Below are 16,810 nucleotides of genomic sequence, written 5' to 3'. Positions count from 1 at the left end.
CAACAGAGAAGTACAGTACACCAACGGCCTTCAGCCCATGTCTTGGACCACATGTGAATCAGCAGGGAAGAGGTATTGGAGACTTTAAAGAAAATTTGAGTAAGAGGTTAAAAACAGACGTATCAGTATTATAATGGAGTATAAGTAATTACGGAGGCATGAGAGAGGACCTGGCCTAAACTGGCTGGAAGGGAACACTTGCAGGGATGATGGCAGAACTGCAATGACAGGTGATTCTGGGGATACTTCAGAAGGCACAGGAAAGAAACAACTCAAATAGAAGAAGTATTCTAAAGGAAGTTTGAGGCTGACAAGGAATGTCAACGACAGCAGAAAAGCAAACAAGAGGGCATAAAATTAAGCAAAAATTATTGGGAAGTTTTTAAATACCAACAGAAGGCAACTAAAAAAGCCATAAAGAGAGAAAAAATGAAATATGAAGGTAAGCTAGCCAATAATATAAAAGAATATACTAAAAAAATTAAAAAAATATAAGGAGTTAAAGAGAGGCGAAGATGCATATTAGACCACTGGAAAATGACACTGGAGAGATGACAATGCAGGGACAAAGAAATGGTGGAGGAACTTTTTAAATATTTTATAAGACCCTAAGATATAAGAGCAAAATTAGGCTGTTTGGCCTATCAGGTGTACTCCACAATTTCTTCATGGCTGATCCATTTTTCCTCTCAGCCCTAATCTCCTGCCTCTCTCCCCCCCCCCCCCCCCCCCCCCCATCCCTTCTGACCAATCAAAAATGTATCAACCTCTACCTTAAATATACATAAAGACTTGGCCTTCACAGCTGCCTGTGGCTAACAGTTCCACAGATTCACCACTCTCTGGCTAAAAGATTCCTTCCCATCTCCATTCTAAAAGGATGCCCCTCTATTTTGAGGCTGTATCTTCTGGTTTTAGACTCTCCCACCACAGGAAGCGTCCACTCTACTAAGGCCTTTCAACATTTGATAGGTTTCAATGAGTTCACCTCTCATTCTTCTGAATTCTAGTGAAAGCAGACCCAGAGCCATTGGATGTTCTTCATATGACAAGCCATTCAAACCCAAAATCATTTTCATGAACCTCCTTTGAACCCCTATTTTTCTAAGATAAGGGACCCAAAACAGCTCACAATATTCCAAGTGAGGCCTCACCAGTGCTTTATATATTACATCTTTGCTTTTATATTCTAGTCCTCTTGAAATGAATGCTAACATTGCATTTGCTTTCCTCACCACAGATTCAACCTGCAAATTAACCTCTGGGAATCCTGCACAAGGACTTCCAAGTCCCTTTGCGCCTCAGATTTTTGTATTTTCTCTTCATTTATTAAATAGTCCACCCCTTTATTTCTTCAATGAAAGAGCATGACCATAAACTTCCGGACACTGTATTCCATCTGCCACTTCTTTGCCCATTCTCTTAATCTGTCTGAGTCCTTCTGTAGCCTTTCTGCTTCCTTAAAACTACCTACCCCTCCCCTATCTTCATAGTGTTTGCAAGCTATCAATTCTATCCAAATCATTGATAACCTATCTTTGTCACCACAACCTTTGACTGCTCACCCTCCCTTCAAGAATATTCTGCAACTGTTCAGAGACATCTTGTACCCTAGCACCAGGAAGGCAACACACTATCCTGGCTTATTTTTTACTGCTGCAAAATTGCCTATCTTTCGAGCCTGTATGACTACTGCTCTGCCTGACTTTATACTACCCTTCTGAGGCTCAGAGACAACCACAGTACTATTAGTCTGGCTGCTGATGCCTTGTCTAGATAGGTCATCCCTCTCAGCAAAATCCATAGGGTTAGGGTTCCCCTGTTGTTGAGGGAAATGGCCACAGAGGTACCCTGCACTGACTTCCTTCTCCCTTTACCTCTCTCAAGTCATAGGAGAGGGGTAGAGGTCCTGCGCAGTAAATTTAGGGAGTTAGGAAGGAGACTGAAGAGCAGAACCTCCATGGTGGTAATCTCTTGATTACTCCCTTTGCCATGAGCTAGTGAAGGTCAGAACAGGAAGAGACCATAAGACGTAGGAGCAGAATTAGGCCATTCAGCCCATCAAGTCTGCTCTGCCATTCCATCACGATTAATCCCAGATCCCACTTAACTCTATACACCTGCCTTCTCGCCACATCCTTTAATATCCTGACTGATTAGGAAACAATCAATTTGCGCCTTAAATATACCCATGGACTTGGATTCCACCAGGGTCTGTAGCAGAGCATTCTACAGATTCACTTCTCTCTAGCTAAAAAAAACCTCCTTACCTCTGTTCTCAATTTTGAAATTGTACCCTCTAGTTCTAGATATCCTGACCTTAGGAAACATTTTCTGCACATCAACACTATCTTGTCCTTTCAACATTTGGTTTTGCCTTCTCTTTGGCTTTTATGTTGGCTTTGACTTCTCATATTAGCAAAAATTGTGTCATCTTTCTATGCATTTAGAATATATATATCCTGTGCCTTTCGAATTGTTTCCAGAAATTCCAGTTTGCTGGCTGCTGTCATTCCTGCCAGTGTTCTTTTCCAATCAGTTCTGGCCAATTTATCTCTCATGCCTCTGTAATTTCCTTTGCTCTATTGTAATGCCAAATTATCTGACTTTAGCTTCTCCTACTCAAATTCCTGAATTATATATATATTTAAGTTAAAAAAAGTAGTGAGGTAGTGTTCATGGCTTCAATGTCCATTCAGAAATCTGATGCAGAAGGAAAGAAGCTGATCCTGAATCACTGAGTGTGTACCTTCAGGCTTCAGTACCACCTTCCTGATGGTAGCAATTAGTAAAGGGCATGACCTAATTGGCTGCCTATGACTAGTGATGTTCCTTAGGGGTCAGTATTGGGACTGCTGCTTTTCACATTGTTTGTCAGGGATTTGGATCATGGAATTGATGTCTTTGTGGCAAAGCTTATGGATGATATGAAGATAGGTGGAGGTGTATGTGTTGCAATCGCAACAGGAAGACAAATTGGAAGAATAGACAAAAAGGTGACAGATGGAATGCATAGAAAACCAACAGCACAATACAGGCCCTTCGGCCCACATTACTATGCCAAACATGTACTTACTTTAGAAGTTACCTATATTTACCCATAGCCTATTTTTCTAAGCTCCATTTACGTATCCAGGAGGCTCTTAAAAGACCTTACTGTATCTACCTCCACCACTGTTGCCGGCAGCCCATTCCACACACTCACCACTCTCTATGTAAAAAAAAAACAACTTACCCCTGACATTTCCTCTATACCTACTATCAAGCACCTTAAAATTGTGCCCTCTCGTGTTAGCCGTTTTAGCCCTGGGAAAACGCATCTGACTATCCACACAATCAATGCCTCTCATCATCTTATGCACCTCTTTCAGGTCACCTCTCATCCTCCGGCACTCCAAGGAGAAAGGGCCAAGTTCACTCAACCTATTCTCATAAAGCATGCTCCCCAATCCAGGCAACACACTTGTAAATTTCCTTTGCACCCTTTCTATAGTTTCCACATCCTTCCTGTAGTGAGGTGACCAGAGCTGAGCACAATACTCTGTAGGGTCTGACCAGGGTTCTGTATAGCTGTAACGTTACCTCTTGGCTCTTAAACTCAATCCCACTGTTGAAGAAGGCCAACGCACCGTATGCCTTCTTAACCACAGAGTCAACCTGCACAGCAGCTTTAAGTGTCCTATGGAGTCGGACCCCAAGATCCCTCTGATCCTCCACTCTGCCAAGAGTCTTACAATTAATACCATATTTTGCCATCATATTTGACCTACCAAAATACATGTTGAGAAATGTATGATAATACATTTTGGTAAAAGGAACCTCCTCTGGACTCTCTCCAATGACAACATTTTTGGTAAAAAGAACAATAGTGTGGACTGTTATCTAAATGAGGAGAAGGTTCGAACCTCAGAGGTGCAGAGGGACTTAGAAGACCTTGTTCAACACTCCCAGCAAATTTACAAGTTTACAGGTTGAGTCTGTGACAAAGAAGGCAAATGTAATTTTGGCATTTATTTCAAGAGGAATTGAATGTAGAAGCAAGGAGATTATGCTGAGGCTTTATAAGGCCCGAGTCAGGCCACACTTAGAAACAGAGAAAACCTACAGCACAATGCAGGCCCTTCGGCCCACAATTCTGTGCCAAGCATGTACTTACTTTAGGAATTACCTAGGGTTACCCATAGCCCTTTATTTTTCTAAGCTCCATGTACCTATCCAGGAGTCTCTTAAAAGACCCTATCGTATCCGCCTCCACCACCATTGCCGGCAGTCCATTCCACACACTCACACTCTCTGCATAAAAAACTTACCCCTGACATCCCCTCTGTACCTACTTCCAAGCACTGTAAAACTATGCCCTCCATGTTTCTATGAACTTATAAGAATGGGGGGGAGATCTCCTTTGAAACATGCCAAATGTTGAAAGGACCGGAAATGTAATTTTTTGAGTTAATCTCAAATAAGATTGACAAGGGAGAGGCTGTGGATGTTGTGTATTTGGATTTTCAAAAGGTCTTTGATAAGGTGCCGCATAAGAGGCTGCTTAATAAGATGAGAGCCCATGGAATTACAGGAAAGATATTGGAATGGGTGGAGCATTGGCTGATAGACAGAAAGCAAAGGGTAGGAATAAAGGGATCCTATTCTGGTTGGTTGCCGGTTACTAGTTGTGTTCCGTAGGGATTGGTGTTGGGGCCACTTTTACGCTGTATATCGATGATTTAGATTATGGATTAAATGGTTTTGTGGCTAAGTTTGCGGATGACACCAAGACAGGTGGAGGAGCAGGAAGTGTTGAAGAAACGGAAAGGTTGCAGGGAGACTTGGTCAGTTTAGGAGAGTGGGCAAAGAAATGGCAGATGAGATACAATGTTGAGAAATCTATAGTTGTACATTTTGGAAGAAGAAATAATTGGGCAGATTATTATTTAGATGGGGAGAAAATACAAAAATCAGAAGTGCAAAGGGACTTGGGGGTTCTCGTGCAGGATACCCTAAAGGTTAACCACCAGGTTGGATCGGCAGTAAGGAAAGCAAATATTATGTTGACATTCATTTCAAGAGGAATAGTGTATAAAAGTAAGGAGGTGTTGATGAGGCTCTATGGGGCACTGGTGAGACCTCATTTGGAATACTGTGTGCAGTTTTGGGCCCCCTATCTTAGAAGGGATATACTGATGTTGGAGAGAGTTCAGAGAAGATTTACGAGGATGATTCCTGGATTGCAGGGGTTAACATATGAGGAGCGTTTGTCAGCTCTTGGACTGTACTCATTATGGAAGAATGAGAGGGGATTTAATAGAAACATTTCGAATGTTGAAAGGGTTGGACAGAGTAGATGTGGAAAGGCTGTTCCCCTTGGTGGGTGAGTCCAGGACAAGAGGCCACAGTCTTAGAATTAGAGGGTACCCATTTAAAACAGAGATGAGGAGAAATTTTTTTAGCCAGAGGGTCGTGGATTTATGGCATTCATTGCCACAGACAGCTGTGGAGGCCCAATCATTGAGAGTGTTTAAGGAGGTGTTACGTACCCCGTAACTGGGTCACTTACCAGCAAAGATAGAGAGGTCCGTTGAAGTCTGATGGTACTATTTTTAACAGTATTTATTGATAAAAATACACAAAAATAATATCAATGCAAACATATAGATAATACTAAATCTAAAAACACGGGTATAATAATAATCAACAAGAAATAGCTCTATCGTTGTCTAGGGGATAATGTATTGTCCGATGGAAATATAAAAGTCACTCAAGTTCATTCAGGCTGCAGCTTTTGGTTGGAAAGAGAGAGACGGATTTTTAGAACTTGCCAGTTTTTCCTTTTTATGATGTCGATCCTTCAAAATGTCGTTGGAGCTGGTTTCTCCTTTTAGCTAAAGCCGTTCTTCCGTGGTGAGGCCCACCAATTCCGAGGCAAATGGAAAAGGACGCACGTGGGCTCTCCACCAGCTGTCGTTATTACGCTGTCATGGGATTTCTAGCGTTTCTCCTGGTGCGTCTAAAGGGGTTGTTCCCCAGACCCTCTTTTATCCTTACTCACGGGGTCTCAGATGTCAATCAGGTTGGGATGAGGCCATCCCTCAACCAGCCCACTATTGGTCATTCCCTAAGGGCTTCGATGAATAGCACAGTACTCAATACACAATTCCGTCTCCAAGAGACAATGCTTTCCGTGGCTTTGTATCGCTGAGGGGCCAGGACATTCCAAACCCCTTGTGGATTCTGCGTGTCTCTCTCTCATTTCCTGGGTCTCCTGACCTGAATTAATAGCGATCTTGCGATTCTCAAAAAGGAGGGGGTGACTTTGTACCCTTCGGCCCCTCAGAGTTGGGGCACAGGCGTAACAGAGGAGATTGATAGGTATCTAATTAGTCAGGGTATATGGGGAAAAAGCCGAAAATTGGAACTAGATGGGAGAATAGTTTAGCTCACGGTGGAGTGGCGGAGCAGACTCAATGGGCCGAATGGCCTACTTCTGCTCCTTTGTCTTGTGATCTTGTGATTAGATGTGGTGGATATGGAGAGGATATTTCCTCTGGTGGGGGTGTCCAGATCTAGAGGGCACAGCCTCAAAATTGAGGGGTGATCTTTTAGAACAGGTAAGGTGAGTTTTTTTTAGCCAGAGAGTAGTGAATCTGTGGAATGCTCTGCCTCAGAATGTGGTGGAGGCCATGTCTGCGGGTATATTTAAGTGGGAAGTTGATCATTTCCTGATCGGTCAGGGCATCAAAGGATATAGTGGTAAGGCAGGTATATGGGATTGAGTGGGATCCGGGATGGAATAGCGGGGTATGCGCGATAGACTGAATGACCTAATTCTGCTCCATTGTCTTCTGGTCTTATGCTCCTGGATAATGGGGGTAGGTGATGATTGATGTCGCCTTTTTGAGGCATCGCTTATTGAAGGCGACCAGGATGATAGGGAGTCTATAGTGCCCACGATGGAACTCATTGAGTTTTCAACTTTCTACAGATTGCTTCGATCCTTTCCAGTGCCCACCAGATGCTAGAGCAAAGATGCGTTCACCCAGATAGTTTAAGATGTATCTATTTTAATACAAGGAGCATCATAAACAAGGTGAATGAAGTTAGAGCATGGATCAGTACGTGGAACTATGACATTGTGGCCATTAGAAACATAGAAAATAGGTGCAGGAGTAGGCCATTTGGCCCTTCGAGCCTGCACCGCCATTCAGTATGATCATGGCTGATCATCCAACTCAGAACCTTGTACCTGCTTTCTCTCCATACCCCCTGATCCCTTTAGCCACAAGGGCCATATCTAACTTCCTCTTAAATATAGTCAATGAACCGACCTCAACTGTTTCCTGTGGCAGAGAATTCCACAGATTCACCACTCTCTGTGTGAAGAAGTTTTTCCTCATTTCGGTCCTAAAAGGCTTCCCCTTTATCCTTAAACTGTGACCCCTTGTTCTGGACTTCCCCAACATCAGAAACAATCTTCCTGCATCTAGCCTGTCCAATCCCTTTAGAATTTTATACGTTTCAATAAGATCCCCCCTCGACCTTCTAAATTCCAGTGAGTATAAGCCTAGTCGATCCAATCTTTCTTCATATGAAAGTCCTGCCATCCCAGGAATCAATCTGGTGAACCTTCTCTGTACTCCCTCTATGGCAAGAATGTCTTTCCTCAGATTAGGGGACCAAAACTGCACACAATATTCTAGGTGCGGTCTCACCAAGGCCTTGTACAACTGCAGTAGAACCTCCCTGCTCCTGTACTCAAATCCTTTTGCTATGAATGCCAACATACCATTTGCCTTTTTCACCACCTGCTGTACCTGCATGCCCACCTTTAATGACTGGTGTACAATGATACCCAGGTCTCGTTGCATCTTCCCTTTTCCTAATCGGCCACTGTTCAGATAATAATCTGTTTTCCTGTTCTTGCAACCAAAGTGGATAACCTCACATTTATCCACATTAAATTGCATCTGCCATGAATTTGCCCACTCACCTAACCTATCCAAGTCATCCTGCATCCTCTTAGCATCCTCCTCACAGCTAACACCGCCGCCCAGCTTTGTGTCATCCGCAAACTTGAAGATGCTGCATTTAATTCCCTCGTCTAAATCATTAATATATATTGTAAACAACTGGGGTCCCAGCACTGAGCCTTGTAGTACCCCACTAGTCACTGCCTGCCATTCTGAAAAGGTCCCATTTACTCCCACTCTTTGCTTCCTGTCTGCCAACCAATTCTCTATCCACATCAATACCATACCCCCAATACCGTGTGCTTTAAGTTTGCACACTCATCTCCTGTGTGGGACCTTGTCAAAAGCCTTTTGAAAATCTAAATATACCACATCCACTGGCTCTCCCCTATCCACTCTACTAGTTACATCTTCAAAAACTTCTATAAGATTCGTCAGACGTGATTTTCCTTTCACAAATCCATGCTGACTTTGTCCGATGATTTCACCTCTTTCCAAATGTGCTGTTATCACATCTTTGATAACCGACTAACATTTTCCCCACCACCGATGTCAGACTAACCGGTCTATAATTCCCCGGTTTTTCTCTCCCTCCTTTTTTAAAAAGTAGGGTTACATTAGCCACCCTCCAATCCTCAGGAACTAATCCAGAATCTAAGGAGTTTTGAAAAATTATCACTAATACATCCACTATTTCTTGGGGTACTTCCTTAAGCACTCTGGGATGCAGACCATCTGGCCCTGGGGATTTATCTGCCTTTAATTCCTTCAATTTACCTAACACCAGTTCCCTACTAACATGTATTTCCCTCAGTTCCTCCATCTCACTAGACCCTCGGTCCCTTACTATTTCCGGAAGATTATTTATGTCCTCCTTAGTGAAGACAGAACCAAAGTAGTTATTCAATTGGTCTGCCATGTCTTTGTTCCCTATGATCAATTCACCTGTTTCTGACTGTAAAGGACCTACATTTGTCTTGACCAATCTTTTTCTTTTCACGTATCTATTACAGAGACTTGGATGTCTCAGGGGCAGGAATGGCTGCTGAGTGTGTTGGTATTTAGGTGTTTCAAAAAGGACATGGAGGGAGGCAAAAGAAGTGGGGGTGTGGCATTGCTCGTCAGGGATAGTATCTCAGCTGCAGAAAAGGAGGAAGTCATGGAGAGATTGCCTACTGAGTCAGTGTGGGTGGAAGTCATAAACAGGAAAGGGGCAATAACTACTGGGTGTTTTTTATAGACCTCCAATTGTAACAGAGACATTGATTCTGGAACGGTGCAATAATAATAGGGTTGTTGTGATGGGTAATTTTAACTTTCCTAATATTGAATAGCATCTCCTTAGAGCAAGGGGTTTAAATGGGATGGAGCTTGTTAGGTGTGTTCAGCAAGGTTTCCTGACAACTCAAGGAGAAGCTGTACTTGATCTGATATTGGGAAATGAACCTGGTCAAGTGTCTGATCTCTCAGTGGAAAAGCATTTTGGAGGTAGTGATCACAACTTTATCTCCTTTACCATAGCACTGGAGAGGGATGGGAGCAGATAGATTGGGAAAACATTTGAAGCACTCGGGTTCAGTGGGCTGCGTAAGTCTAGGGAAGACAATATCCAGCCCCAGCTCCGGGTCAAATCCTACGACATCCTCTCTCTGGCATTTTCTCTCTTTATCCTCCTCGAACCACAAGCCCCAAACCCAAATTAGTGTCCCTCATCAGAGAAACCTCCCCTTAATCTAGCCATCGTAATTGAATGGCACACAATTTTCCTATCTCTTATCTTCAACAGTAACGCGACAAGCAGCCTGAGCAGCATAACAATATAAAAATATGAATCAGGGCATTACACATTTAATTGGGGTAGGGGGAAATATGATGCTATTAGTCAGAAACTTGGGAGCATATACTGGGAGCAGATGTTCTCAAGGAAATACACAGCAAAAATGTGGCAAATGTTCAGGGAATATCTGTATGGTGTTCTGTTTAGGTATGTTCTATTCGGGCACGGAAAGGATGGTAAGGTAAAAGAACCATGGTGTACAAAGGATGTAGAAAATCTAGTTAGAGGAAAAGAAAAGTTTATGAAAGGTTCAAGTAACAAGGTACTGTTAAAGCTCTAGAAAATTACAAAGTTGCCGGGAAGAATTTTAAGAATGAAATTAGGAGAACCAGAAGGGCCATAGAAGGCCTTGATGAGCAGGATTAAGGAAAATCTCAAGGCATCTACAAGTATGTGAAGAGCAAGAGGATGATCCATGTGAGAATAGGACCAATCAGGTGTGATAGTGGAAACTTATGCATGGAGGTGGAGGAGGTAGCAGAGGTACTTAATGAATATTTTGCTTCACTATTCACCAGAGAAATAGACCTTGGCAATCGTGGGGATGACTTACTGTAGACTGAAATGCTTGAGTGTATAGGCATTAAGAAAGAGGATGTGCTGGAACTTTTGAAAAGCATTTAGTTGGATAATTCACTGGGTCCATACGAGATATACCCCAGGCTGCAGTGTGAAGTGAGGGAGGAGATTGGACAGTGCTGTGGGTGTTAGCAGATCCAGCTAACGAGTCATATTTGCATATGAGCCTTGGGGGGGGGGGGTTACACAGCAAGTGTATATATGTCTGTTAAATAGTTAAGTTAAAATATGTAGTGCAAGAAAAATTAAAAAGTAGTTGGCAACACACATAAAATGCTGGTGGAACACAGCAGGCCAAGCAGCATCTAGAAGGAGAAGCACTATCGACGTTTCGGGCCGAGACCCTTCATCAGGACTGACTGAAAGGAAAGATAGTAAGAGATTTGAAAGTAGGAGGGGGAGGGGAAAATGTGAAATGATAGGAGAAGACGGGAGGGGGTGGGGTGAAGCTGAGAGCCAGAAAGGTGATTGGCAAAAGGGATACAGAGCTGGAGAGGGGAAAGGATCTTGGGATGGGAGGCCTAGGGAGAAAGAAAGGAGGAGGGGAGCACCAGAGGGAAATGGAGAACAGGCAGAGTGATGGGCAGAAAGAGAGAAAAAAAAATGGAGGGGGGAAGAAAGCTAAATATATCAGGGATGGGGTAAGAAGGGGAGGAGGGACATTAATGAAAGTTAGAGAAGTCAATGTTTTTGCCATCAAGTTGGAGATTGTTCCTCCAACCTGACTGTGGCTTCATCTTGACAGTAGAGGAGGCCATGGATAGACATATCAGAATGGGAAAAGTAGTTAGGTAGTCTTTATGGATTCAATGTCCATTTAGAAATCAGATGAGTATTGCAGGTGCCCTTGTCAATCCATGTTGTTAACAATTTGTTCAAACAGGATTACATCTCTCACTGAGCCATGCTGTCTATATTTTTTAATTCCTGCATTTCCAAGTGTATCTTAGTCCCATCCCTCATAAGATATTTAGTAATTTCACAACAATGATGTTTTCAAGTGGCAGTGTAGAGATCCGTATCTACCAAAGGAGATATAAGGCTCTCCTTCCCTCCACTAGCCTGCAGGTCACCCTTGGGCAAGGTGTAGCACCTGCTTAGCTCCCGATCAAGGTCACTTGAAGCCATGGGAGCAGGAGATTGATGGTCATATGAGCAGTTGGTGCATATCACAATTCCTGGTTATCTCTTGAACAGTATTGATAGTGGTTGGAGTCACCCACTTTGTAAAGACACTGTGCAGAAGAAGGCAATGGAAAACCACTTATGTAGAAAAATTTGCTAAGAGCAATCGTGGTGATAGAAAGACCATAATTGCCCACGTCATTCAATCACTCAAGCTACACATTCTCCAAATTATTTTCACAGCTCATAACGGTAATGATAATATTTGACTCAAAGCCCTGAGAAAGTTTCCCCTCTGTGAGCAAATCCTCAAGATACCATCATTGGACTGAGATGAGGAATTTCTTCCCTCTGAGCTTTAAGATACTCTTTAGCTAGAGAGAAATTGAGGGCTCTGGATGAAGCTTGGGAATGTAACTGAGGCCAAATCTCACATAAGTAAGATTCTGACTGAAAAGATGGAACAAGCAGGAGGAATGGAGAAACATCTTTTATACCTAATGAATGGTTTGGATATGGGAATGGTTTGAAGGATCACAGTGGAAGCATGTTTAATCAGAACTGTATCACCATCCGAAGGAAAAATGTTCAGGGCCTTAGAGAGCAGCGGGGAGTGGGACTGACTGCACACTCAGAAGCAAAAGATATTAGATGAAATAGAACTGAAGAAGCCATTCAGCCAATGACAACTTCTCTTATTTTATTTCAGGCAAATAATCGAGACCTTGCTAATTACAAGCAACTGATGAAGAAGTTTGAAGATTGGCTAAAAGGTGAAGATCAAAAATTAACAGATATTTTGGCTGCCAACAATGCCAGGAACAGTAGGGACAGGAAAAGAAGGAGACAAATTTTGAAGGTAAATGAGGTTTTATGTTATTTTAGTGGCCAGCTGTTCACTTGGGCATTTTGTGACGGTGTATTCATCTTTTATTTCCATGTAACGTTGGCTATCTCTTAAATATTGAAATCAAACCTGCCAGTAGTTTGTTCCACACTCTTAACATCCTCTGACGGAATAAGTTCCCTCATGTTTCCCTTAAACATTTCTCCTTTCAGAATCAGATTTAATATCACTGGCATATGTCGTAAAATTTGTTGCTTTGTGGCAGCAGTACATTGCAATAAATAATAAAAGCTATAAATTACGAAAAGAAAAATATCTGTAACGCCCTGTAATCTTAAGATTTCTACTGTTATGCTGGTTCTGTGCTGTTTTTCATTTTAGCAGTTCTGTGTTCTGCAGGTAGACTATGTTTGGTTTTGGCTAAAAGGTAAGGGGCAATGATGTTCAACTTCAGAATGTTGTCTTAGCCATTCAGGATGGTGGAGTTGAGAGAAGGTTCTAGAGACAACTGGGCAGAGTGAGATTTATGACAGACAGTGTGATTCACGTTTTTTTTTGGCGGGAGCTGCGGAGAGGACAGAATGGAAGATCGCTGAGGATGCAGTGGGAAGGAGCGTTTGCCCTTGCATGGAGCTTTGTGCAGATGAATGGCTCAAAGAAGGAAGGGCCAGTATCCCTGAAGAGTGGCTGTTGTTCAAGATGGATTTTGAGTGACTTTCAGAATCTGTGTGCTTTCATGCAGACCATGGGTCCAGCGCGTGAGTAACTCGGCAGCTTCAAGATGAGCTCCAAATTTATGTGCACATCAGCACTGGGTTAACTGTAAAGAGCCCTTTTATTTATTTTTTCTTTTTCCAAACTGTTCAATAAAGCTCAAATTTGTAAATATACTTTCTTTATAATTTGATGCGGTGTTCCATCTGTTATTTCTTGCCAACCAACCATTGTGTATGGGCCATATTTACAGAGCATTTGCTCAAATAGAGGTTTCTTCAATTGAAACATGACGGCGTTCCTGCTTGGTTGAATCCCTCGTGTGTGTATGTATGTGCAGAAGTATTGAGGCCATGATCACCCAGCGTCAGATTCAGTGGCTGGGGCACGTGATAAGGATGCCCCCATGTCGGCTACCTCATGGAGTGTTATACAGCCAGCTACATCATGGTCGCCGCTCAGCTGGAGGGCCGAAGAAGCGCTATAAGGATTAGATGAAGAATGCTTGAAGGAAGTGCCAGATCAGACCTGAGGACCTGGCGGATGTTGCTGCTGACCGTAACACTTGGCGACAGCTGTGTAGGGACGGGGTTCATATTCTGGATATGGAAAGAACAACCAGAAGACAGCAGAAGAGAGCCAGGAGAAATGCAGCCATGGTTGCCATCACTACCACCCCTACCACATATACATGTCCCACCTGCAATAGAACTTGTGGGTCCAGGATAGGACTGTATAGTCATCAAATATCTCACCGTTAAAGGAGTGGAGCTCCATGTACCTAATAATAATACCCTGTCGTATCATCCTATACTACCTTCACATCCACCACCCTCTGTGTGAAAAACTTACTTCTGACATCCCCCTTGTCCAGGCACCTTAAAACTATGCCCCCTTGTGTTAACCATTTCAGCCCTGGGAAAAAGCCTCTGGCTATCCACATGATCAAAGCCTCTCATCATCTTATACACCTCTTTCAGGTCACCTCTCATCCTCCGTCACTCCAAGGAGAAAAGGCTAAGTTGACTCAACCTATTCTCATAAGGCATGCACTCCAATCTAGGCAACATCCTTGTAAATCTCCTCTGCACTCTCTCCTCTGCACTCTCTCCACATCCTTCATTCACTTTAGCCACCCTTCTCCATTTTATATAATTATACAAACGTTTACTATCCGTTTTTATATTTTGTGCTAGTTTATTTTCATAATCTATCTTCCCCTTCTTTATTGCTCACTTAATGGTTCTTTGTTGCTTCTTAAAGTTTTCCAAACTTTCAGTTTTTCACTACTCTTGGCAAATTTGTACGCACAAGTTTTTGGTTTTATGCCTCCTTTTATGTCCTTAGTTATCCAAGGTTGGCTCTCCCCACCCTTACTGTTGCTGCTTTTTTTGGCTCAGCATAACAAAACTTTCAATTTCCAGATACATTTACATTTATATATCTAGTACAGCAGACAGGTTTATCTCAAGTCAAGTCAAGTCAGAGTAGAACAGAGTGATCTAGGAATAATGGTGCATAGTTCCCTGAAGGTGGAATCTCATGTGGATAGGGTGGTGAAGAAAGCTTTTGGTATGCTGGCCTTTATAAATCAGAGCATTGAGTATAGGAGTTGGGATGTAATGTTAAAATTGTACAAGGCATTGGTGAGGCCAAATTTGGAGTATTGTGTACAGTTCTAGTCACCGAATTATAGGAAAGATGGCAACAAAATAGAGAGAGTACAGAGGAGATTTACTAGAATGTTACCTGGGTTTCAGCACCTAAGTTACAGAGAAAGGTTGAACAAGTTAGGTCTTTATTCTTTGGAGCGTAGAAGGTTGAGGGGAGACTTGATAGAGGTATTTAAAATTATGAGGGGGATAGATATAGTTGACGTGGATAGGCTTTTTCCATTGAGAGTAGGGGAGATTCAAACGAGGACATGAATTGAGAATTAAGGGGCAAAAGTTTAGGGGTAACATGAAGGGGGACTTCTTTACTCAGAGAGTGGTAGCTGTGTAGGACAAGCTTCCAGTAGAAGTGGTAGAGGCAGGTTCGGTATTGTCATTTAAAGTAAAATTGGATAGGTATATGGACAGGAAAGGAATGGAGGGTTATGGGCTGAGTGCGGGTAGGTGGGACTAGGTGAGAGTAAGCATTCAGCATGGAATAGAAGGGCCGGGATGGCCTGTTTCCATGCTGTAATTGTTATGTGGTCACTTAAGTCACTTGTTATTGTCATGTACAGTACATAGTAAAAACGAGACAACACTTTTCAGGACCATGGTGTTACATGACACAATACAAAAACTAGACTGAACTACTTAAAAAACAACAGAGGGAAAAAAAACACACAACAACTACACTAGACTACAGACCTACCCAGGACTGCATAAAGTACACAAAACAGTGCAGGCATTACAATAAATAATAAACAGGACAATAGGGCAGTAAGGTGTCAGTCCAGGCTCTGGGTATTGAGGAGTCTGATAGCTTGCGGGAAGAAACTGTTACATAATCTGGTCGTGAGAGCCCGAATGCTTCGGTGCCTTTTCCCAGACAGCAGGAGGGAGAAGAGTTTGTATGAGGGGTGCGTGGGGTCCTTCATAATGCTGTTTGCTTTGTGGATGCAGCATGTAGTGTAAATGTCCATAATGGAGGGAAGATAAATCCCGATGATCTTCTCAGCTGACCTCACTATCCGCTGCAGGGTCTTGCGATCCAAGATGGTGCAATTTCCAAACCAGGCAGTGATGCAGCTGCTCAGGATGCTCTCAGTACAACCCCTGTAGAATGTGATGAGGATGGGGGGTGGGAGATGGAATCTCCTCAGCCTTCGCAGAAAGTAGAGTCGCTGCTGGGCTTTCTTTGCTATGGAGCTGGTGTTGAGGGACCAGGTGAGATTCTCCGCCAGGTGAACACCAAGAAATTTGGCACTCTTAACGATCTCTACCGAGGAGCCATCGATGTTCAGCGGGGAGCAGTCGCTCTGTGCCCTCCTGAAGTCAACGACCATCTCTTTTGTTTTGTTCACATTCAGAGACAGGTTTTTGGCTCTGCACCAGTCCGTTAGCTGCTGCCCCTCCTCTCTGTAAGCTGACTCGTTCTTGCTGATGAGACCCACCACGGTCGTGTCATCGGCGAACTTGATGATGTGGTTCAAGCAGTGTATTGCAGCATAGTCATGGGTCAGCAGAGTGAACAGCAGTAGACTGAGCACACAGCCCTGGGGGGCCCCTGTGCTCAGTGTGATGGTGTTGGAGATGCTGCCTCCCATCCGGACTGACTGAGGTCCGATGTGATGGTGTTGGAGATCTAGAATCCAGTTGCAGAGGGAGGTGTTCAGGCCCAGTAGGCTCAGCTTTCCAATCAGTTTTTGAGGGATGATTGTGTTGAATGCTGAACAGAAATATATAAACAGCATTCGAACGTACGTCTTTTTTGTCCAGGTAGAGGGTGATGGCAATGGCATCATCTGTTGAGCGGTTGGGATGGTACGCAAACTGCAGGGGGTCCAGTGAGGGGGGAAGCAGGGTCTTGATCTCATGACGAGCCTCTCAAAACACTTCATGATGATGGATGTGAGTGCAACGGGATGGTAGTCAGTTAGGGAGGACACTGAAGACTTCTTCGGCACAGGGATGATGGTGGCGGCCTTGAAGCACGTTGGAACGGTGGCGCTGCTCAGGGAGATGTTGAAGATGTCAGTGAGAGTATCTGCTAGCTGGTCTGCACATCCTCTGAGCACTCTACCAGGAATGTCTG

General features: G+C 43.3%; 1 protein-coding gene across 2 annotated transcripts in view; it reads left to right on the top strand.

The window, feature by feature from the left end:
* syne3 (spectrin repeat containing, nuclear envelope family member 3) overlaps positions 1 to 16,810 on the top strand; it is a 154,207-nt gene that overhangs the window by 101,810 nt on the left and 35,587 nt on the right. For both annotated transcript variants that reach the window (XM_073039109.1, XM_073039111.1), the window contains one exon: positions 12,212 to 12,361. In XM_073039109.1, the coding sequence (XP_072895210.1) occupies positions 12,212 to 12,361 (150 nt within the window). The remainder of the gene's footprint in view (positions 1 to 12,211; positions 12,362 to 16,810) is intronic.

Source organism: Hemitrygon akajei, chromosome 3 (genome assembly GCF_048418815.1).
Source record: "Hemitrygon akajei chromosome 3, sHemAka1.3, whole genome shotgun sequence".
Classification (NCBI taxonomy): domain Eukaryota; kingdom Metazoa; phylum Chordata; class Chondrichthyes; order Myliobatiformes; family Dasyatidae; genus Hemitrygon; species Hemitrygon akajei.
The sequence above is the reverse complement of the archived record's forward strand: the minus strand, read 5'-3'. Positions and strand labels throughout refer to the sequence as shown.